This window comes from Pelodiscus sinensis, chromosome 5 (assembly GCF_052426305.1).
Source record: "Pelodiscus sinensis isolate ZL-2025 chromosome 5, ASM5242630v1, whole genome shotgun sequence".
Lineage (NCBI taxonomy): Eukaryota > Metazoa > Chordata > Testudines > Trionychidae > Pelodiscus > Pelodiscus sinensis.
Window position 1 is genome coordinate 48954648 of NC_143056.1, and position 24799 is coordinate 48979446.

At 47.1% G+C, this 24799-nt stretch overlaps 1 protein-coding gene across 4 annotated transcripts in view; it reads left to right on the top strand.

The window, feature by feature from the left end:
* The window catches only part of EGLN3 (egl-9 family hypoxia inducible factor 3), a 42332-nt gene that overhangs the window by 14895 nt on the left and 2638 nt on the right, over nt 1–24799 (top strand). For 2 of the 4 annotated variants that reach the window (XM_006117668.4, XM_075926947.2), the window contains exons 2-4: nt 18500–18619; nt 23274–23410; nt 24678–24751. In XM_006117668.4, the coding sequence (XP_006117730.3) occupies nt 18500–18619; nt 23274–23410; nt 24678–24751 (331 nt within the window). The remainder of the gene's footprint in view (nt 1–18499; nt 18620–23273; nt 23411–24677; nt 24752–24799) is intronic. The other 2 variants (XM_075926946.2, XM_075926948.2) reach the window with 2 other exon arrangements.

The window sequence follows — 24799 nt, forward strand, 5'->3', positions numbered from 1 at the left end:
ACATATCCTTCGGCAGGACAGTCCACAGTAGGCCCAGCTCACCAGCCCCAACCCACACAGCCCTAAGTTACAGGCCGGAGCTCCTCTAACTGACCCGCTGGAGCAGTCCCTGTCTTCAACGGGCCCAACCCAGCCTCTCTACCGCAGATAGAAACTGCTCCAACTGGCTGACCGGAGCAACCTTTGTCTGTGGAGGAGGGTGGGGGTTCCAGCCTGGTCAGGCAGGAGTGCCTCCCCCCACCCTCTCTTAATCAACTGAGCAATTAAATGGGATTTACATCCCTAATAGGTAGTCTTGAAGCCCTGATCCTGCAGGTGTAGATTTCTGAACCTGTACAGAGCCCCACTAAAATTTGGAAAGCTCCCGCAAGCCAGTTACAGCAAGCTGTAAATGGAGCCATCGTGTAAGTCTGCTCAATTGCTCTACCTTCTGGATAAACAGTTTAACTAGCGTGAGTGGCCTGCAGAATTTGTACATATGCTGCTGTTGTCCCACCTAGTAAATTACCAAATCTTTTGTTTTCTAGTTTAGATAATGCAGCCAGAATTCATGGATTAGCTGTCATTCCTGTCCTATGGGAATCAGGCACTCAAATGTTAAATTGTGGACTCTGAAACTGGCTTTCACTGTGATTTTGGGCAGCCATTTAACTTCTCTGGGCCCTGATAAAATGGTAATGGGTTAACAGTCTTTGGTGGTCATATTGATCTCCATATACAAAATGCAAACGTACAAAGTATATGTATAGTGCTGCATGTTGAAGGTTTGTTTATTTGCACTGGATTTCTCATGACGGCAGGGTGTCAGTTTGTTTTATGGTTTTGGTTTTTTTCAATTAACATAGCTTTACCAGTCTAACCCTAGAGTGGCTGCAGTTATGCCAATACAGTAGAACCTCAGAGTTACAAAGCGACCAGTCAACCACATACCATATTTGGAACTGGAAGTATGCAATCAGGCAGCAGTAGAGACCCTTTCCTTCCTTCCTCCCCTCCAAAAAGCAAATACAGCACTTAAATGTAAATGACTGAAAAAATAAAGGCAAAACAGAATTTTTCTTCTGCATAGCAAAGTTTCAAAGCTGTATTCAATCAGTGCTCATTTGTGAGATCAACAGTAATGTTTTGTTCAGAGTTACAAGCATTTCAGAGTTAAGAACAATCTCCGTTCCTGAGGCATTTGTAACTCAGAGGTTCTACTGTATAGTGCCTTATAATGCAATAGCTTGTTCCCCATACTATATGGAGACAAGCTGTACTGGTACAAGTAAGTTTATGCCAGTATAACTGTGTTTATGTGAGGAAGGGCTGTACTGCTTTAACTCCAGTAGTATATACAGAAAAGGTCTTGGAGCGGACAGACTAAAATGTGTCCATTATTTAGAGTACAATGTAAATTATTTCTGAGGATAATTTATCACTGGCCCCTTCAATGGGTTTTACCCATAAATATCAGTTAACACACAACACAGTGCAGGCATGAATGTACTGCTAGCTAGTCGACTTTTAAAAATGTAAAATTAGCTTTATTCCAAATTTATGGCTGAGATAACTAGTCTAATCAACTAGCTTTTAATTTATTGGTACGGGTGTGGTAAACACTTGTCTGTCATTCATCTCTGTGTTCATGCTGCTCAGTAGTATTTGCATTGCTTCAGAAGCCACACTGGCCTTGAGAATTTTGGGAGCAAACACAGATATTTTTGGGGTTTCCTCCAAATTTTATTGTATAATTTTTAAATTCCACCAACTACTCTCTAGCTCCATACATAGAGGTTATAATTGTGGCCAAAGAGTTGGCCCTATGCTGCTTTTCTTCAGAAGCCCTGTCATAGGAGGCATGCTGGGGGCAAGAAGGAGGGGTGTCTGGGCAGAAAAGTCAGTAGCTATAAGTTCAGCACTGTGAGGGATACTGATCCAGAATGAGATGCAGGGGCAGCTGCCGTAAGTTGGCTTAGCCCAGGTTCCCCTCAGCAGCATTGAATTGAGGTAGTGGGAAAACTGGCTTATTTATGCATACAAATATGTCACATTGGAAGTGCAGCAGGCTACATTACTATCTCCCACAGCGTCCACAAGTCAAAAAGGGATATAGCGCTCGATCTTGCAGCTGTAACACAGGCAAATTCCCGTTTTAAGTTTTGCTTTCATTAAGTCTAGGATGAAGTCCTATGTTAATGTTCACACAGAACTGAAAATATATGCAATTATGTTAACTGTTTCTGGGGAGGCATTACTCAGTACAGGCAGTCCCCGAGTTACGCGGATCCGACTTATGTCGGATCCGCAGTTACGAACGGGGATTTTCTCGCCCCGGAGGACTGGAGTGGCGGGACGCCTGGTCCCGCCGCCCGCCTCCTCCGGGGCAAGAAAAGCTGTTCCTCATCTCCCTGGTCTGCTGGGGGAGCCAGCAGACCAGGGAGACACGGAGCAAAGCCCGGGGCCTGTGGTAGAGCAGGTGGGGCGCTGCCGGTTGGCCCGTTGATCAGTTTCAGCAGCGGCTGAATAAGGACGCCTGGGGCAGAGCAGCTGGGGTGCTGCTGGGTTGGTCCAGTAGCGCCGTGGAGCGGCCGCGCTACTGGACCAACCCAGCAGCACCCGAGCTGCTCTGCCCCAGGCGTCCCCAAGTCAGCCGCTGCTGAAACTGACCAGCGGCTGACTACAGGACGCCCAAGGCAGCTGAATCTGGATGCCAGTTCCGACTTACATACAGATTCAACTTAAGAACAAACCTACAGTCCCTATCTTGTACGTAACCCGGGGACTGCCTGTATATCAAATTCTCTGTCAATATTTCTCTGGGTGATTAAAAACAGAATGGTAAAGATCCAAGTGGTGACTGGGCATACAAGGATCAAATATGAAAGGAACTATGAAATTATCCCCCACAATATATAAAACCACTTGATTCAAACCTTAAAGGAGATTTATTTTCTGGTTACCATGCCTTTATTCCCCATTGATAATTGAACTTAAGGGAGACTCTTCACAGATTTCCTTAATGAGCTTGCATTATGAACTTGTTTTTCTACAAGGCTAAGCTCTTGGTCACTGTCTCTCTTGTGGCTCATTAGAGTATATAAACTATTGGATGTTTGATGCTTCTGGTTGGAATAGTTGGAATAGGCTTTGTGTCTGGACAATAAAAAATGAAATTAGTATGTGAAGGGTGTGGGTTTTTTCCCCCCTCTGTTTTTGAGATCATGGGCCTGGGGAGCGGGGAGGGAAGGAGGTTTAAAGTGCAAATGAAAAAGTTCTAAAAAATCTATTTAGACCATAGTCTTTTTTTGGCATCTAACATTAATTAAAATATATAGGAAATGAAAGTGTGGGAAGGAAGGAGGGCTTTCAGTAAGATTCAGAAATGAGAAGTGCATTGACTGTATGTACTGTAAGTGTGTTTCCTTTTTTCAGCAGTTTCTCTGTGAAGTGTACTCTGGAGTAAAGTTTGTGTTAGATTGCCGATACCCTCACGCTCTGCACGTAGCACTGTCATTAAGCCATCATGTAGCTGGCCAGCAGCCAGAAAGGGGCGGGCTTCTTAAACTGAAACCGCATTTATTGATACGTTGATGCATCAAGCACGTTTACATCTGCTAATTGGAGACTAAATCTGACTCTCGTGACAAAGTAATTAATTGGCTATAGCCTCATAAATTCCAGTCTTTATGGGGATAGCATAGCTGCTCTCAACATGCAGTAAGTGAATCCGTTCGCAAACTTTACTGCCTGTGGGCACATCAGAGGAACACCAGCTGAATAAAATTTCAGCATAAAGAGAAGTTTAAATTGGAGTATAATTAAAAAAATAACTTCAGTATTGTAAAACACAATGAGCAGAGGGAATCAGAGAAATTTTAATCACAGGAAATACAAACATATGGGTTAAAGAGCATGACAACACACTTCTTATATAAATGAAGGTTACCTTTTTTATAATTAGAAGAGACACGTGTTCATTGCAAGCAGAGTTACGATCCTACGATGCCATAGTTTTCCATACACCTTTGGTTTTATTTCCTTAACTTTCAAAACTTTGCTTTTTCCTGAAAATGCAGAGTTGACAAATGGTACTAATCCTTTGCAGTTGGAGATGACCACCACCAATATCAAAAGACTTATCTTGGCCTCTGTTCGTTATCCTCAGTTTTTCCAAAGCTGTCATCCTGATAGCTACCTTGAGCCTCCAGACTATCCATATCTGAACAATCTGCTGCCCAAAGCTCAATCATATGAAGAAGCAGTTCTTCACACTATGTAGGTCTTTTTTTGGTGAGGGTGGGTTTTTTTGGACCGTTATTGAAAGCTCCCTATGCCTCATTGCAAGCTCTCCAAGGAGCTTTTTTTTTTTTTTTTTTTTTTTAAAGCAACATCAGTCTATGATGTAGCTACACGAAAAAAGATTGCACATGACTTGAAAATTCACCGAGGACTTCTAGAGAAACCATGAGCACACCACTCACTGCAGGTACTCGGCATAATTCTACTTACGTGTAGATGTCATCTTGGGCAAAGCTTCATCCCTACCCTATTTCTTCATCCACCACCAGAACTACCAGGAATCGTTTCTGGATTATTGGCTGATGCTTCTTTGGAGACCTTTTCTTCTAATTAAGGAAAGAGTTTAGTATGTGGCAAGCAGAATAATAGGCAGCATTGGGGCACACAGATGGGATACTACATAGTTTAGAGTAAATAGGATTTTTTTAAGTATACCAGCAGTTTCCTGGAACTGAGAGCATTTAAAGAACCCAACACTCTTCTTGCTCCTGAACATTTCTCTCAAATGCAGCTCTGTGCATGTGGAAGCTGAACCTAGTGGTACAGCTGAAGCATCAAGGCCCAGCAAAGTGGGGTCAAGCAAAGTAAGAATATTTTTCTGTTCCTAGAACATCCAGATCTGCTCCATGTGTAGCCAAGGGAAAAGCAACTGCCAAGCCAACTAGCTAAGGTGATGTGTCGCGGACACAGAGGAAAGGGAGTTTAAATCAATGTATTTTGCATCATTTAACTGAGATGTGTTCCTGCCTAGTAGGAAAATGGTCAAAATTTGCTCCTGATGCTGGCAATCTCAGTCTTGGAGAACAGATTCACAGTCACTCCTCTGGATGGTCTCTAGCATATGCCTTTCCTCCTTACTCAGATTACCAGGGTAGCTGATAAAATAAGCCAGGATCAAGCAGAAGCAACCATGATTACTTCAATCTGGGCTAGGAGCCTGTAGTTCTTTAGATTGCCTATGTCAACTCTGGTTCCTGCTACTTCCTCTCCTGATCTTGTTCATCTAGCACCCTCACTCATGTAGGCCTTAAGTCAGTGGTCTCCAACCCTTTTACACCCCAGATCACTTTGCTTTCTCCTGAAAATGCAGAGTTGACAAAAAAAGCAAGAATCTACCCCATCCCTTCCCTGAGACCCCACCCCTTTCTTGAGGCCCCGCCCTCTCCAAACCTTTCCACAGACTATACACATTGCTAATGGAAACTCGCCATTAATTACATAATTACACCCGAGCCATTTTGCTAATGCTGCAGCTGGGAAGAACAGTTTAATTTAAATTATTAAACAAATTAAGTGTTTTAACTTTCTCATGCTAGTTTATCAAACTTCATTTTAAATTAAGTAAAATATTATATCTGACACAAAAGGTTTCAATGTTTTCTTTCTTTATTGCAGGGGTGGGGAAACATTTTTGGGTCAAGAGTCACTGACCTACAGAAAAATTAGTTGGGCACCATACAAGTGAGAAGCAAAACAACTCCTCCCACCCCCCCCAAACTCCCGCCCTACTGATGTGGCCCCCCACAATTGAAACACGTCACTCTTCTGTCACTCTAGCCCCCACGGGGTGAGGGGAACGGACAGGGAGGACGGAGGTTCAGGTCATCCTGTAGAACAGATTTACTTTTCTGGGGTTCCAGAGTTAGTGGATTTTGTTGACCCTCTTAGGCTCTGGGGTGGGAACAAAAATGAGGGTCTCAATGTGTGGAACAGGACTGCCAGCGAGTGGGATAGGGATGCAGGATGTGGGGGGCAGCAGGGGGTGAGGAGGGCAGAGTCTGGAAGGGAGTTTGGCAGCAGGAGAGGGGGTGGGGTGGGGGTATGAGAGGGATTTTGGGATGGAAGGGGGTTGGAGGGCTAATGCAGAAAAGGTGAGAAGGTGAGAATGCAGCCAAATAGCTAGTTGGGGAGGGAGGCAAAGAAGTAGGGAGTAAAGGAAAGTGCAGGTTCTGCAAAGTAAAATTGTATCCCCCTCACATCTTCCCTCTGTTCCGGCCTTGCTCCCTTTAGCCTCATGATCCCCCTCCACCCTGATACCCTTCATCGCCCCATGCCCCTCAGAGCAACCTCTGCTCTCTCCCATCTTGCCCTTCATCCTCCTTAACCCCCCCTCATACCTCCACATCTGTATGCCCCCAGCACACTCACCAGCAGGGCAGCAGCCCTGGGACTTGCAGTCTCCTGGGAGTAGCGCTGGGGCGAGGACGGAAGGGAGCAGAGTCTCTTCCCTGCCTGGCCCAGCCCTTTGCCTACAGGCAGGAGCTCTGGGGCTGGGGCAGGCAGAGCCTACGGCTGGCTCCAGCTCAGTTGGGCACAGCGGAGTGTTGGGGAAGGGGCTCCCCAACCCTGCACACAGCCCGGGGGGAGGGGGGGAACAGCACAGCATAACAGAGTCCCTGGCACACTTAGGGTCACCAGGGGGCTTCAAAAAAATACCAGACACACTTGATCTCAAATGGGGGGGGGGAGGGGGACCAGCCAGGAGGAGGTAGGTGTGTGTGTGGCAGGGGAAACTGGCCAGCAAGAAGCAGGGCTGGCACGGGGGGGGGGGGGGGGGGGAAGAGAACTGGCGGCTGGGAAGCAGGGCTGGTCGGGGGAGATCGGGGGTGGGGGACTGGCTAGTGGGAAGCAGGGCTGGTTGGGAGGAGGTCGGGAGGAGCGGGGCTGGCCAGGGGGGAAAGAGTGGGGGGAGAGAATCGGCTGGCAGGGAGTGGGGCTAACCCAGGCGCACACAGATCCCGGGGTGCTGCCTGTCCAGCGCAGGGCCCCGGCGAAGCACTAGCAAGTCTGGCCCTGGGTATTCCATCCCCCCTCGCATAGTTGCATACTGCCTGGCTGGAAGACACACTGACGCAGCGTGAGTGTGTCTACCACGTAGGTCGTCCGCACTTACGTACTGATACTCCTAATAATAATAAAACGTATCTAATTAGAAAATACCAGACTGTCCGGTTCAAAACCGGACACCTGGCAACCCTAAGTATGCCATATGTGCCGGCCACCCAGCCCTGGCTCTGTGCAGCAGGCTCAGCCCCACCCCCTCCAGGAGCAGGAGGTAAGAGCTGGGGGCATACGCCTCTCTTCCCCTCCCCCCGCTCTGGCATGCTGTAGCCCAGCTCGGTGGGTTGAAGCTGCGGCCAGTTGGCCAGGCGGCTGGCTATCTTTGCTCCAGCCTGGCTGGCCACAGCATTCAGCCCATGGTGGTTGTGCTATGCTTCAGCTGGGCTGGATCAAAAGAGGCAGCTTCCCAGCCAGCTGACTGCCACAATCGACTCCTAGGGGCGCCGCAATCGACCTGTTGGTGGCCACTGCCTTAAGTAAAAGTTTGTCAACTGGACCCCAAGGGATTTTACTTCTGGGCCTGGGCATTACCACCTAGCTAGGGTAATCTGGAGAATGTAGTCCTCCTTATGTTAATGAAAGAAGACAAAATCCCTTTTTCCTTTCTACCAAAGACACATTGGAATTCTTGCTCGACACCATTAGTTTAGGTCAGAGTGCAGATTTTCTGAAATGTAAATCCATGGAGCTATGTGCCTAATTCCAAGATAGTTCTCCACCCCTGCTTTTTTTCTGTTTCCTAAAGGTTATTTCCCTTTTGAGAACTGCCAGCAGGAAGCTGGGAACAATGCAGCAGATGCTTAGTTTTCAAGTAGTCACATGTCTCCCTTTGAGCCAGTAGATACCCTCATAGGAGAAGACCACACTGAGGTGAGAACTTGCTGTGTTATTCAGCACCGCCACTGAAGTGAATTGAGATTTTTGGGAGAGTAGGGCGGTTACCTTTGGAATGGACATGAGACAATCTGTTCAGGTTTTTAACAGTATTCTTCTCTCTCCTGTTCCCCACATTTATTCTCCTGTAAGGCACCATTGCATTAGACCAATATGATCAGATGAACCTATACTTATCTATGGTGATGGAGAGTTTAGACTTAGCTTTCATAAACTTCAGACTGACTAATGATAGCCATGTATATTGTATACCTGACCATTATAAATTACACAGTGGAAAACATTTGTGCACATTTGAGTGCAAAAAGAAAGTACTTAAGAAATGTCCCATCTTGCTTGTGTATCAAATAAGCCTTGATTGAAAATCACTCAGCTTTGAGCATTAGATATCAGACTATTCATTCTTATGTAAACCAGTGTGTGGAACGTTTTTTAGGTCGGGGTCACTGACCCACAGAAAAGTTAGTTGGGGGGCAGCACACAAGTAAGAAGCAAAAACAAACCCTCCCTGACGTGGCCCATGAATGAGAAGCAGAAGGACACTCCCCACATTCCCCTAGGGGGCCCTGGGCTAGTAGAGTTTGTGTGCTCCAGCCCCATGGTGGGGCGGTGGGAAGGCTGGAGCATCAGCATGGACTCCCCAATCTGGGGGGGGGGGAAGGGGAGAGAGCCCTGAGCCTCTGGGACCAGATCCAGGAAAGCCAGGGGCCACATCCAACCCCCGGGGCCTGAGGTTCCCCATGCATGTCCTAAAAGGTCACCTTTATAGTCCCTACTACCATTATGTTAGGGCACTGGTTCAGTGCTAATGTAGAGAGAAAATGCCACTTTCTCACCAGTGTTCCCTGTAAGCTGTGCAATTGGGCAGCCACGTAGGAGAGATTCAGATGCCACCCAATTGATTAATAGAGCACCTACAGCCAGCAGCATGTCTTTCCACTGATGGTGCACATCTGTGTATGCCTTGGTGCAGATAACAAAATGTATTCCTCACACGGGTTGCAAAAAATAGAGGGAACATTGCTTCTGACCTACCATCACTACCAAGGTATTCCTCAAAGAAATCTGCAAGTAGTGACTCAGCCAGGTTCTATTTAATATGTGAAATCTGACACCACCACAATGTATGGTGAGGTGGCTGCAAGCCTGTAATAAGAAAAATGAATCAGGGCTTTTGCCTATTGGAAAAGTATCAAGGAGAAAGAAAACTGAAGTGAGGAGGAAAAATACCCCCTTTATACATCACTAGCTTTTTGTAAGCTTTGAGTCTTCATTTGCATTTCCTTGCAGTCTTCTATCATTTGCAGAATTCTTCTCCTGGTAAAAGTCAAACACATGTTACATACTGAATGATCATTATTTCCTTTTGTAAACCTTTTTGTACAACATGTAATTCACTGATGGTCCCTGGCTCCTTGCTATGGGTAGTAATTACTTCTCATTTAGTGGTGGTTAGGTTTCCCAAGTGGGTATAAATGAACATCTCAGAAAATGACAATACAGAAATGGTAGTATTCTTGATTCCTTCATGTTTTCCAAATTCCCTAGGTTTGCTAAATAGAAAACTTGAAATGGAAGGAAAACCAATCTCACGGGCCGCCTCTATGATCTGATTGCAAACAGGTAGTAAATAACACTCCCGAATTTTAGGGCTTTAATTTGAGATTGTCAGCCTTTAACCAGCTAAATAGTTTATTTACACTGATGTGTGAGGTTTTTAATGTGGAGTATTAGACCATGATATGTCTCTGGCATCAACAAATTGGCAGCCTAATGAAAGCAGATTCACCTGCTGATTCACTCTCATTAAAAGGAGGACAGCTGCTGAATTTTACTCTTGAGTATTTGCAGTGGAAAGTTAAGCCTCTTGGTAGCCGTTGCAGCTGATTTCACTACTATAAAATAGCACAACAAAGCACATTCATACTTCCACTGCCTCAGTGATTTATTTATATGAAATCAGAATTGGCTTTTTGGGAACAGACATGCCTCCAAAGGAAAGCGTTCTCCTTGATACAGCAATACAAATCCATTGGGAGTAATTTTTATTCTTGCACTAGCTTCTCTACTATCCAGGCAGATAGTGATTTTGTTGATCCTCGATCCAGTCTCCATTTCTTGGAGCAAGCACAAGTGCTAACCTGGCAAATACCAATGTTTGCCAATTACCTAAATTAGGTCTGGGTCACTCATCTCCTCTCCTGTTTCTTGTTTGCTTTTGAATGAGTCCAAAAGCAGTACTAACAGCTGGAAGCCCTACTGAGGCCAGCTTGATTTAGGCTGGAGCTGCTCCAGCCAGTGCTCTGATAAAACTTGATATCATTTCAACAGGCTCTAGGAGGACCACAATGATTTCCCTTCATTGTTTAAGGCTTCATTCAGACATTACCAGTGCCAGGAAAAGGGATATTTCACTTCTGCTCTTCTGCCCCCAAGTCTGCTGCTGCTGGAAAGCTCCTATTTAACCTTCCATATCAACACTGTCAGTGTTTTTGCATTCTGTGGTAATTGTTCTACTCATTCATCCCCAGGGACACTATAGGTTGCATATGCAGCCAATACAAAATAATAATAATTAATACCTTGAGACTTCTGCTGAGTAAAAGCACATGTTTCTTATTAAAATAGAGTATTTGAGGAGGCTTGGGGAGATCTGGCCTCAGTGTTAAGGCATTAGATCCAAATCTTCAAAGATACTTAGGCACCACTGACACTTTGAAAACTATCACACAGCTGCTGCCACAGTCCAACTCTCCTCTCCCTCCCTCTCCCCCCACCAGCCCCATGAGAATAATTATGTACCCTGGGGAGGTGGGAGACCCAGTCTCTAGTCCCCTTGTTCCAATTTATTATTGCAGGTTGGACCTCCCTGGTTTGGCACCCTGGAGAGCTGACTAATCTGAACAAGCGGATTTGCCAGACCAGGGGAAATCCCTTCTCTCATGGCCTGTGCTGAACCACTGCCCTCACCCCCCCCTCTCAATCTAGGGCTCCAGCCCAGTCCTGCTGCTCCCTGGCCAGCCGTAGTTCCCTGGGCCAGAGCTCTCTAGCTGCTGCATGCCCTGCTATTGCTGGGGCTGGAGCCGGGGACCAGGGCTTGGAAGCTGGGGTGGGGGGGCTCAGACTTGGGGCTGATCCCCTGCTACTGCCTGGCTGCTGGGGTAAGAACTCCCTGATGCACTACCTCCTGCCCCAGATGAAGCTCCTAGCTCTGTGCTGAACCACTGTCCCCTAGCTAGGGTTCCAGCCCGGCCCCACTGCTGCCTGGCTGGCCATAGCTTCCCAGGCCAGAGCGCTCTAGCTGCTGCTAGCCCTGCTATTGCTGGGGCTGCGGCTTGGGGGCCAGGGCTCGGGGCCGGTCCCACACTACTGCCCGGCTGCTGGGGCCAGAACTCCCTGCTGAACCATGCCTCCTGCCTCAGGCTGTCTGCATTCCAGAGGTTTTTTGGAAAAATTACCATTTTTCCGAAAAATCTTGAATTACGTCCACACCGTAAATTGCATTCTTTCAAAAGAAAATCGAAAGAACAGAGGGGTTTTTCCAACATTGGTAAACCTCTTTCTACGAAGAAGAAGCCTTTTCCCAAAAGAGGTCTTTCAGAAAAAGGCGTGTGTGGACAGGGAAGAGGGAGTTCTTTCGGAAGAAGAGGAAAAAGCACAAGTGCCCTGGTGGACACTCCGCCCATAGTAATCACAGCTTACATGCAAGATAGTGTACATTCAGTGTGGACGCTATCTTTTGAAAAAGCAGATCGCTTTTTCAATGCACTTTTGCTGTGTAGACGCTGTCTTTCAGAAGAAGTATTTTTGGATGATCTCTTCCAGAAAAGCTTCTCCCAAAAGAAGCCTGCAGTCTAGACATAGCCTCAGATGGGGCTCCCAGGTGAGTGACCCCCGCTGGGCTCTGGCACCACAGCTAGACTTCCCTATACCTGAGCTCTGTGGTCCAGGAACTTATGTGATCCTAGTGGACCATGGCTGTTGCCAGACCAGTGAGTCCAGGAGTCCGGGTTAAGGGAGATACTACCTATAGTTATTCATAGTGGAAGAGCTTCAGCAGGGGAAAACCTCATGCCAGGCTAGCCTTATAGCATTGTTGCAAGGGCACTTGCTTGAAAGGCAACCTTCCCTGTAGGCTGAGCACTTGGGTGACCACCCAGGAGAGATTCAGATGCCATCCAGCTGATTAGCAGAGCACCCACAGATAGTCAGGTGTGGGAGGGGCTTCAATCAAGGCCTTCCCCATCCCAGATGAGTACCCTAAGGACTGAGCTGAAAGTGCCTGTTTTTTGTGTTGGCTCACCTAGAAGGCTCAGTCCACTTGGTGAGCAGTGAAGACACCTACCTAATAGCTTACCTGTGGGGCTCAAAGTGAAAAGATGATTGTCTGCTCTCCTCCTATTGCCCCCCTCCCTCCCGAAAAAAGAAGTTCTGCATCGCTCTATGGCGTAAGCCAGATGTATATAGAGTCGGGGCAGACATAGGGCAGGGCAAACGGGGCGGCCGCCCCGGGCCCCACGCTTCAAAGGGGCAAAGGGGGGGGGCCTGCGGAATTATGCTGCCCGGGGCCCCGCAAAACTGTCATCTGCCCCTGTGTAGAGTAAAGCAGCAGAACACACATGCACAGAGGGAGTTTTTTACTGTAGACACTTAGGTGCCAAGAGTGTTGAGGCAACTGAGTGAGGCCTTTCTGAACCCCTTTGGGGCCCTGTAATGTCACCTTTTGTGACTGGCCCCAAGTGCATGGCGTGCTGGTGTGCTGTAGATTTACACCTCCACTTGCTGAATTCAACAAGGTTCTGGCTGCTTAGGGCATGGGCTGACCTTGCTTAGGTGTGTAACTTCTGGAGAGGGTTTGGGACTGAGGATCCTGAATAGGCACCCATCTCTAGCCCTTCAGCCTGATACACCAGGTCAGCCAGTTAAGGGCCTAAGCCCCTCTTTTTTTCAAGTCCTTCTCTGACATTTCATTTCTGGTTAGCTTAGGCAGCTCCTTGCTCAGCCTGCTGGATTTTGAAGATCCCTGCCTTAGGCAATTGAATCTCCCCATGCACCATATAGGACAGGGCTACTCAACATGCGGCCTGCAATGTGGTTTGGGTTTACGCGGGCCAACCTGCCGCCTGTGGATGGGAGCCAAAACAAAACAAAAAAAAAATTGTCAATATAATGGTCTTCTGCTGATGTGTGTTTTGTAGTTAAATTCCTGGACTTTCATTGCTCATTAAAAGTGCTGCCATATGGGTGGAAATTGGGTAAATATTGCATTTTATTAATATCAGCAGAACTGACTTAAATGGGGCCTGTGTGTTGTGTAGTTTGCCTTAATCTTCATATTCATGCCTGCCAGTATGAAAGTAGCTATTTGCATATATATGAAACCTCACTTAAGTTGCAGCCCTCGCCACATGCTGAGACTACCATTATGGCCCCCGGGGCTTCCAAAGTTGAGTAGCCCTGGTACAAGGAGTCTGGGTGGCTAGCTGTGGGCTGAGGATTCTACTAGTTGGCAGGGTACCATGGGGCCCAAATCAACCCCTAAGCACCTTTAAGATTTTGGGCCTTATGTTGTGTCTACACATCACCTGGAAAGTGTAGTTATCAGCTTAGGAAGATAGCCCCCAGCTTGTCTGGATCCGGCCCCCAAGGCTCAGGGCTCCCCCATGATGCTCCTTCTCAGTCTGGGGCCACATCAATGTGAGTGTTTGTGGTTAGTGTTGGTTTTTTGAGTTTTGTTTTGCTTCTCGCTAGCGTGTGGCGCCAGACTGATTGGTCTGTGTGGGGCAGTGGCCCCACAACCCATTAAAAGTTCCCTACCCCTGCTAGCTTTGAATGTCAGCACACTAAACCGAGTGTGTGGCCGTGGCAGCACATGCAGTAGCTCTGGTTATCTGCTCAAGTACAACTCTGAGATCCTGGTATGTTCATGCCGTTATGGGGACACTGCTATTCTGGGGCACTAGTTTGAACAAAGCTAGCGCACATATGTCTGTCAGTTCTGGGGATTTCAACTCTCAGCTGCTGTGTTGGTGCACCCTTAAGCTATGTCTACACTGCAGGCTTCTTTCTAAATAAGAGAATGCATGTCCATGCGCAGAGCGCAGAAGCGCGTGGCTGGAGAGCAGGGCTCGCTACCGCTCGGCGAGCCCTGTGTATGGACATGCATTCTCTTATTTAGAAAGAAGCCTGCAGTGTAGACATAGCTTAAGGGTGCACCAACACAGCAGCTGACAGTTGAAATCCCCAGAACTGAAATCCCCTCACCATGGGCAAGTAGATTACACTATTTGTCGAGCCCTGTCCATACAGCAAACCTGTTACTTTGAAATAATTTTGAAATAACGGGCTTCTGACTCTTGACTTCTGTAACTCTCATTTATGAGGATTAAGGGAAGTTGAAGGAGAGTGTTCTCCCTTTGACTTCCTGCTGTGTAGACAACTCGACTTTCAGAGTTAAGCTACTTTGATTTCAGCCATGCAGTTAACATAGCTGAAGTTGTTTAGAGGGTTGCCAGGTGTCCGGTATTCACCCAGACAGTCCAGTATTTGTGGGCTCCGTCCGGTTTAAAAAAAGCACAGGAAATACCAGACATGTGAAATGTCCGGTATTTCCTGTTTCTCTCGGACGGAAGCCCGGCGGGGACAATTTTCCCCTGCCGCATCTGGTGGGGGCAGGGGAGTGAGGATCATGGCAGCATCATAGCGAAGGGGAGTAGGAGGGGGCTCCAGCTGATCAGGCAGCTTCTCCTCTGCTCCAGCCCAGATAAAGCGTGGTACATCTGGGCTGAACACCATGGCCAGCTGGCTGGGCAGCCGCTGCTCTTTGCTCCAGCCCAGCTGCACCACGCTCAGCCCTGGGAAACTGTGCCTCACTCCAGCTGGTGCTGGAGCAGAGAGGAGGGCTGCCTGGGCAGCGGATGTTCAGCCCAGGTGCACCCTTCTCTTCAGGAGGGGGGAGTCGGCCCCAGAGGAGGCACCCACTGGGGCTTCCCTGCTCTGAGGGGGGAGGAGTCTTGGGAGAAGGTGGGTGCAGGGGACTCCCTGCTCCCACTGGCACCCTATCCCCTGCTATAGAACCTTGTCCCTCTCCCCCACTGGCACCCTGCCCCCTGCTGCAGAACCCTGCTTCCTGCCACCCCAGAACCCTGTCCCTTGCCCCCACTGCCACCCTGTCCCCTGCCCCTGCACCCACTAACACCCTTCGCCAATACCATGTCCCCTGCTCTCACCAGCACAGTTAGGGCCACATTAGTGAGGCTTGGGGTTTTTTGAAGGAGGTTGTATTGTGGGGTTTTTTGGTTTGTTTTTGTTTTTTGGTTTTTTTTTTTGCATCTCCCTTGTGTGGCCCCAACTGACTTTTCTGTGGGACAGTGACCCCTGACTCAAAAAGGTTCCCTGCCCTTCTCATAAATAAAGACAATGCAGAAGCTTTTCGTGTTTGATATAGTCTTTTATTTAAAAATGAATCTTCGCCAACAAACCCCCAATTGGGGCCAAACCCCCATCTGGCTACAGCATTATAACACTCCTGCACCCCCGGACCCTAGATCTGAGCCTATCCTACACTGAAACCCCCTGCCCTGAGCCCCTCACATACTCCAACCCAAATTCCTGCACCCTCACATCCATAAGCCTGTGGCTAGCTTAGTAGCCCAACCCTCCATCTGACCCCAATACTCCCTAGCCTGGAGACCCCTCCCCGAGCCAGCATCCCTTTCTCCACCTCCTCCTGCATCCAGATTTCCTCCCAGAGTTTGCACTTCTCACCCCTTCCCACACCCAAATCCCTCATTCCCACCCCAGAGCCCACACATCCTGTCTCAACCTAGTGAGGATGGGGCTAGTCTGCAGGAATAAGGGGGCTGCCAAAAGAAGGGGTTTTTTTTTTCTGACAATTGGTCCAGTTGTCAGAAAATTAGTCTAGGCAGGCTAAATGTTGGAAAAACCTCTTCCTACAGAAGAATTGGGGGGGGGGGGGAGTGGCAGTGTAGACTGTATGAGGGTTGGGAATAGCAAGTGATGGAGAGGAAGAGAATAGAGAGGGCAGGGCTTCAAGGAAGGAATGGGGTCTTGGGGGGAGGGGTGGGGCAGTAGATGTTCGCTTGTTCTGAGATTTAAAAAGTGATCTTGAGTGTAAAAAGGTTGGAGACCATTGCTCTACACAATTGTGAGCCAAGGCGGCCGGGCGGGAGGAGCAGCCACTTTAAAAGTAAGATTAATTTGCCTGGCTCTTTAGGGGGGGAGGAGGGAGAGAGATTTGATTGGAGCAGGGTGCTCCCAGCGCTGGGGATGCCTGGCTCAGGGGGAGGGGTGAGTGCTCTGGGATGGGGCATCTAGAGGGTCTGGCTCTAAGGCAGGGGTGAGTGCATTGCAATGTGGGGATACTAGGGGGGCCTGGCTCTGGGGGAGAGGTTAGTGCATTGGGATGGGAGAACTGGGGGCCTGGCTCAGGGGCAAGAGTGGGTGCATTGGGGGTTAGTGTGTGTCCCGAAACTGGAGGGAATGGTGCAACTTTTGCTTAATAACTTTGGTCTCTCCCCCCCCCCTTTTTTCCTCAACAGAATTTTTTCCCGTTTTTGGGGTGGGGGGTGTTCGGTATTTTTTGTTAAATATCTTAACTTGACTTTAGCCCACAGTGTGGATGTTCCCTTAGTGAAAAAAAGTGAGCTCTTGTGGCCTAATAAGTCATTCTGGGTCCCTGCGGGCGGCCCCGGCTTGAGCTGGAGTCAAGTGGCAGCTGCACGAAGTACGTTCCAGACGGGGCAGTTTCATCTGAATGGGCCTTGTGCGGCTGCCGCTTGACTCCAGCTCAAGCCAGGGCCACCCATGGGGACCGGTACTTCAGTACTAAAAACAGCACTGCGAGCGACCTCTGCACCAGTCCGGGCATGCGGTCCTGTCCTGGGAGCGGCTTGCGCTGGACGTGTAAAATGTCTGGTATTTTCTTTTTTTCTTGGATGGAAGACTGCTTGGGACATTCTTCCCCTGCTGTGTCTGGGAGGAGCGTGGGGATTAAAAGGCGCAGTGACTGTTCGTTTGTTTTTTGGTGCAGTTTTGTTTTTGTTTTGTGGTTTTTCTGCTCAACTTTTTTTTTTTTCCTCACCAATTTTTTTCCCCGCCATGTTTTGTATTTTTTGCGAAAGTATCTGGCAACCCTAGTGAGCAGAACTGGGGCAAAGGATGTTGAAGGGGCGGGCACCAGGGAGCAAGAAGGCAAGGAGGGCAGGGACAGTGAGAGGAGGAGGAGGCACTAGGAAGGTGCCGGGGTAAGGGAAGGTGCAGATGCTAGGGGATTGTGGGGGTGAAGCAGAAGGGCAGACACATGGAGGGAAAGGACGGGCATCAGAGGAGAGAGGCAGGGCAGGTGGGTAGAGGGAGGTGTTAGGAGAGGGGATGGAGAGGGGTAGCTACAGATGATTAGAGTGGGGCTAGAGGAGGAATGGACAGACACAGGGGGAAGAGAAGGGCTGGTGCAGAGGAGTGGGGACAGGTCCGCAAAGGGCTGAAGGGAGTGAGAAGGGCAGGAGCCAGGACAGCAGAGGAGGGGCTTGAGTATCCAGTCCCGTGCCTATTGGGATGAAGTCATGTTAAATGTGTACGTGCTGCAAAGATCTTTTTTTTTTTTTTTCCCCCTTCCAAGTGCACTATGCATACTCCCCCTAGTCCTCTTTAGTTCTGTCTTGTGGTTCAAAATGATTCATGTTTGGGTTTCTGTTGATTTGTCTCACCATTAAATGCGAAATTAAAGGAACCATGACTTAGACACATCAGCATGTTTGAGGATGATCAAAGAAAAAACTGTGATTCTGAAAAGTTTTGGTTGCTTTTGTGGCCCACAGACTGGGGACTGTGACAGCAAACACGTATAGCCTGGTTCAAGCATAGCTCAAAAGATTTGCATATCTCTGCACACTTTACTTCTGGGGAACCTGAAATTGTAATTGCATTTGGTGTTTTTTGGACATGAAGTATGCGTGCAGGAAACTTGGAGCGAAGAGTGGAGGATGTGGGCGTGGGACAAAACTTCAGCATATTAAGATTGCTGTTTGCTTTCACTGTGACCAAATTTCAGACTAACGGTGACCATGTAGCCTTAGAAATCCCAGCAAACCTTTATTGAGATGCTCAACAACAGCTTGTTGCTCAAGAGAGAGTAACAAGCTGTTGTTGAAAGTTACTTAGCTTTTATATGATAGTAATTTGGTCCCTCTGTTTCAGCAAATTACTCACAATAAATTATTTTCCTCTCCAGTGTATTTACTCTTATACACGAAACGCATTACATACGTGGAATTGTCCAGAGGCAGGATCATATGGGAAAAGGAACTTATGTGACTGGTTCTATTCATAGTATCCACTGGACTCTTTGGATTGATACACTGATTCATTTGGAATTTAGAGTCAAATCACCTGTTCAGAAAAGTTTAGAGACAAAGGGAGGGTCTTGGAGAATCTAGCTGATGGATATTTCTTTTTGATTTAGGCAATGGTAGCTTGCTACCCTGGGAACGGAACTGGGTATGTGCGTCACGTAGACAATCCAAATGGCGATGGACGGTGCATCACCTGTATTTATTACCTGAATAAGGACTGGGACTCAAAGGTATGTGAGCCAAAGGGGCCACAAATAGCCCCATATTCCTAGACAAGGGAAGGCTGGCCCAGAAACAGTTTGTTGCTATCAGTTGTTTGTTTGTATTGCACATTTTCGTGAACTTTTGAACAGCTGGTTAAATAAAGACTGCACTTTTCAGTTACATTTTGGTTTTTCTTGCTGTTTATAGCAACCCCTTTAGAAGATTGAAACTGATATCTGTTTCCTTAATAGGTTTTTTTTTTCTTCCACGTCCCCTTCCTCCGCTTCCCTTCTTCCAATTTGTTGCTGTAGAACAGGGTTTCCCAACCTGTGTGTCAGGACCCAAATATATGGGTCGCAATTACATTTCAAAAAGATTGCCAAGTGTCTCCCCAGTTGGCTCTGTGCCCTGTCCTCCCCCCTGTTTTTGAATTGCCTTGGGTCACCAAGTCTTCCTGAATTGTCAAAATGGGTCCCCATCTGGAAAAGGTTGGGAACTGCTGCTGTAGAATAACTCATGCTGGGCTGCTGGCATTTCAGTTTTGTTTAGAATAAAGAGTAATGACACATTTAGAAAGAAACCACATCCACTCATGACTAAGTGGAACCTGGGAGCAGTCTTAACAAAAATGGCGGGTTAATTTTGGGGTCTGTCCCTTTTTAAGTTGACGTTCAAAGGATTTATAAAAATTGGATCTGTGTTCTTTTTTTTTGTGGCTTATTATTCATGAAGAGGGCATGAAAGATATTAATTTATGCTGTCTTTTTCACCTTAGGGATATTAGAAATGTGGAGTCTGTGATCTTTCCTGATTTTGCTAGAAAATTTCTTGTCAGAAATGTTTGATTTCTCTCCATCTTAATTTAAAGACCTGGGTAGTATTGTAACTGATTCCTGGTTAAACAAAGGCTGTTCTATGCTTCTCTGGAAACATAAGAGACTGCTATAAAATGGGTATAAAGACATTATGGGAATACCCTGGTTCAGGGATTATCTCTCCTCCTCAATACCCCTGGCCAAAGTAGAACTGGTATAAATGCTCTTCATGAGCACTTCTTACCATTTTCAATAAAGGGGACACATTGAATGGATGTTGAGGATTGAGCCCCAATGCTGCTCTGCCTTATGCAGGGAATCACTTCATAAGGGAAATCAAGTATAGTTTTCCTGCCTCTCTGGCCACATCCCAAGACTTTGTTTTCTGATCAAGGTGAGCTGTCTCTCATTTCTGATACAGCGCACACTGTAACACTGCAAGGCAATTATTTCAACCAAGAGTCGGGGGATTTATCTGACCTTAAATAATAAAGAAGATAAGGCGTGTAAAATCAGAAACTGTTTCTTCAGACTTACATTGTTAGAATGCTTTCACATCAATTCCCAGGTTATTTACTGGTCACAGAATGCTAAGATCACCTTCTTCTTAACATGCATTGGTCATGTAAAGCAGCTACATATTTACAACTTGCTTCTTCCACTAACTTCCAAGAAGTGATTTATATTACAGGATTTTTGAGTGGCATGTAATATATTATTTATAAGTATTATAGAAAAATCCTTAATCCACAGCATGTTATGAATAATTAGGGTTGTCGAGTGTCCGGTATTGAACCAGACAGTCTGGTATTGAACCAGACAGTCTGGTATTTTCGCCTCCTGTATGGTAAAAAAAAAATTCAGACAATACCAGACACCTAAAATGTCCGGTACTTTCTGATTTTTCCCTCCCTCCCCCCCTCTGCCAGGAGACGGAAATTCTGGGCTGTCTGGCTCAATATGGAGGCAGCTTGGCAACCCTAGAGCTTACCAGGTTCCACAGGGGAGCTGTTTGGCACGGCATGGCATGGCACAGGGAGGCAAGATGGCGGGTGGCCGCTGGCCTCCTGTTAGGGCCAAAAAGCCTCACCATGTGGTTTTTAAAGGGGCCATGGTGGTTTGTTTTTTTGTTTTTTGGGGGGGGTTGGTTGGTTTGTTTGTTTTTTGTTCGGTATTTTCTCTGAAATCATCTGGCAACCCTATGAATAATACCCCCACATATTAAAGTGGAAAAATATGACTATATAGTCAGCCTGTTGCACTTCTCTTAGGGTATGTCTACACTACAGCCCTAATTCGAACTAACTTAGCTAATTAGTTAGTTAGTTCGAATTAGCTTACTTCGAATTAACGGATCCAGACTAAAAAACTAGTTCGAATTAGCGTTTTGCTAATTCGAACTAGCATATCCACATTAAGTGGACCCTGAACCGGGGTTAAGGATGGCCGGAAGCAGTGCTGGCAGGGCATCAGATGAGGACTTAGAGCGTGGAGCTGCTGCCTCAGGCTAGCCGAGGGCTGTGTTTAAAGGGACCCGACCCCCACACTCCGGACAGACAGTTCTCAGGGGTGCCCCGCTTGCAAAGCAGTCCTGGCTTGGAGTGCCCAGAGTACCCACACTGGGCACATCACAGCACTTGGCCATCAGGCTGGCTGCACTTGCCGCAGGCTGCCATCTGGGGAGAGGGGGCAATTGGTGGGCTGCAGGAGAGCTTCCACCCCGAGAAGCCCACAGAGCCAGCCCAGTCCTCCCCATCGGGGGCTCGTACCCCATTCCTCCCTCACCTCCTTCCACTTACCCCTCCCTAGCCCCCCTTCCTGATGTACAAAATAAAGGACAATTGTGTTCAAAAATAGAATCTCTCTTGATTGAACAAAACTGGGGAAGACTGGGAAAAGGAGGTGGGAGAGGGGAAGAGAGAGGGTGGGAGAGGGGAGGGCAACTAAAATGATCAGAGGTTTGGAACAGGTCCCATATGAAGAGAGGCTAAAGAGACTGGGACTTCTCCGTTTAGAAAAGAGGAGACTGAGGGGGGATAGGATAGAGGTCTATAAAAGCATGAGTGGGGTGGAGAGGGTGCATACAGAAAAGTTCTTCATTAGTTCCCATAATAGAAGGACTAGAGGACACCAAAGGAAAGGAATGGGTAGCAGGCTTCAAACTAGTAACAGAAAGTTGTTCTTCACAAAGCAAAGAGTCAACCTGTGGAACTCCTTGCTGCAGGAGGCTGTGAAGGCTACAACTAGAACAGAGTTTAAAGAGAAGTGAGATAAAGTGATGGAGGTTGGGTCCATGGAGTGGTATTAGCCAGGGGGTAGGAGTGGTGTCCCTGCCCAAAGTTTGTGGAAGGCTGGAGAGGGATGGCACGAGAGAAATGGCTTGGTCACTGTCTTCGGTCCATCCCCTCCAGGGTCCCTAGGGTTGGCCGCTGTCGGCAGACAGGCTACTGGGCTAGATGGACCTTTGGTCTGACCCAGTACGGCCATTGTAAGCTCAGGGTCGGGGGTCTCAGTGGACCACCTTGATTTTCATGCACACCTGCTCCTGGGTGGCCAGGCTGGCAGCTCTCCTGCCCTAGATGGCCGCTTTCCTGTGCCTAGTGCGGAGGTCGTGGACAACGTCCACGATGTCCACACTAGCCCAGGCGGGTGCCCGCCTCTTGCGGTCCCGGGCAAGCTCCTGGGAGCCGCCAGCCTGGTCCCGGGAAGAGGGGGAGGGCTGGGGGGCATCTGGTGGCTGGCTCGAGCCGTGCCAGGTGCAGGGTCTGCTAGCTGGGTGCTGGCAGGCTTGCACCTGGCACGGGCACCGTAGCCAGCCTGTGCCCCTTTAAGGGATCCGGGGCCGGGAGGGGGGCATACGAGTTTCCCTGGTGTTGGCCAGAGTGGCCACCAGGGAAAGCTGGGGAGGGCTAGTCTCCCACTAGTTCGAATTAAGGTGCTACACACCCCTTAATTCGAACTAGTAAGTTTGAACTAGACTTAGTCCTCGTAGAATGAGGTTTACCTAGTTCGAACTAAGCGCTCCGCTAGTTCGAATTAAGTTCGAACTAGCGGAGCGCTAGTGTAGCGCCTATCAAAGTTAATTTGAACTAACGTCCATTAGTTCGAATTAACTTTGTAGTGTAGACATACCCTTTGTCCTCTAAGAGGATAGTAGAGGAGGAGGAGGGATGGCATGGGCCACCTATTGCAGACCTGTATCATAGGCACTTCTACTGATACACATAAACTGGTGCAGATTTCTCTCATGAGATGTCCAAAACTGGAATGATAGAAGTGATAGAAACCACACTACATCCTCCACTCTACTCTTTCTGGCCCCTGTATATACAATTTTATATACAAAATATAAACCTGCATATTTGTGTCCGGTGCAGTGTTCCACTGTCAGACCCTAAAGCAAATTCATTTGTGGTTGCAGTACAAGGGTTTTGAAATGCCATTTGACAGTCATCATGAAGGCCGTACAGGGAAGTCTGATCTCAAAACACTAAGGATGAACAATCAATCTTCTTGTGAGTCTTATGAAACTTTAGAAATTAGACTGCGAACTCAAGTGGTTTCCATATGTTTGTGGCAGGGCCTCTGTGAAAGGGGAAGTCCAGTCTCAAAAAAGCAGTTGCCGATTCATCTTGGCTGACTTCCTATAAATTGATTGAAAATCTCTATCTGAACAGTTTGCTAAAATTAAAGTGACTAAGGTGATGCAACACACAGCTTTCCAGCACTATAATGTGCTGCTGTTGTGTTGCCCAAAACTTTTACCCCACATTTGTTGTGTGTTTTTGTAGGGGGAGGAAGGAATCCAGTCATGTGCATGTGAGTATAAGTATGAGAGAAAAATAACCCTTTACTCTACTTTCAGCTTCATGGTGGAATTCTTCGAATATTCCCGGAAGGAAGGTCCTATGTAGCCGATATCGAGCCCATTTTTGACAGGTTACTTTTTTTCTGGTCAGACCGAAGGAACCCACATGAAGTGCAACCTTCTTATGCAACCAGGTAAATAAGGTGTTCAGTACTGACCTGTGGCCAAGGGGAAAAAGTTGAGCTATGTAATCTAACACATTTATAGTAGAAAAATTATGTAACTTTTATGTGGGGGTTTATATCTGTATATATGCACACATGCATAGGTACATTATAAATACACTCCATTCACATTGGGTATCTGAAGTCAATGGAAATTGTCCTACAGAAATGAAAAGCAGGATCAAGCCATATGTGCATAACACAGGCTATGTCTACACTGCTGAGTTTTTCTGAAAAAATTTAACTTACGTCCATACTGCAATCGCATTCTTTTGAAAGAAATTTGAAAGAACAGAGGGGGTTTTCTAACATTGATAAACCTCTTTCTATGAGGAAGAAGCCTTTTTCCAAAAAGAGATCTTTTGGAAAAAGGCACATGTGGATGAGGAAGAGGGAGCTCTTTCAAAAGAAGAGGAAAAAGCACAGGTGGTCTGGTGGCCAATCCATCCATGGTAATCAACTTAAATGTGAGTTAGCGTCCACAGTGTATGGACACTATATTTCAAAAAAGCAGATTGCTTTTTCCATGTGCTTTGGCAGTGTGGACACTCTCTTTCAGAAGTTTTTTTGAGAGAGCTTTTCTGGAAAAGCTTCTTCTGAAAGAAGCCTGCACTCTAGACGTAGCCATGTAGGGTGAAATCCTCCATTTCTTCAACCCTCTTTGCTCTTGCTCTTGTATGCTACTATGACAGCATACTGGGGATGTGAACCCTTTAGCTGTGGAGGAAAGAATTCTTCAGGCAGACACTGTATAAATCAGCAATGGCGGGTAGGAGTGTGAGGTTCCTTGGAACAGACCTTTTTCATGTAGCATTAACAGGCATAGCGGGTGATGCTTCCAGCCTTAGGCAAGCCAGACCTGGCTAGACTTCCTTAAGTCAGAGAAACCTCCAAGTTAAGTCACACCAGGAATTATTTCAGCACCTGGAGCATCTAGAATGGGAGGATCTTAAAAGCATTTTCTGCCCTTCCTCTTCCAGATCTGTGCTATGCCTCCATGAGGTACAGTGTACATTCTCCCCTGGATTTTACACACACAACCTGTCTTTACAGAGATTCTCTTATGGATGATAAGCAGACATGCAAGTCAAATTAGTTATTCATTCATAGGCTTCCAATTGTTACAATAGCTAAAACTTGTGCATTCTAGTTCTCTGTATTAGAATAAAAATCCAATGTTCTTAGGTCTTTTTGTCATCTTGGGAGTAAGATATAAATTACTGCCTTTTGTTCACAGATATGCCATGACTGTGTGGTATTTTGATGCTGAAGAAAGAGCAGAAGCCAAAAAAAAGTTTAGGAATTTAACTGGTATGATTTTTTTCATAAATCTTCACTGAAAAGAATTCAAAGCACTTC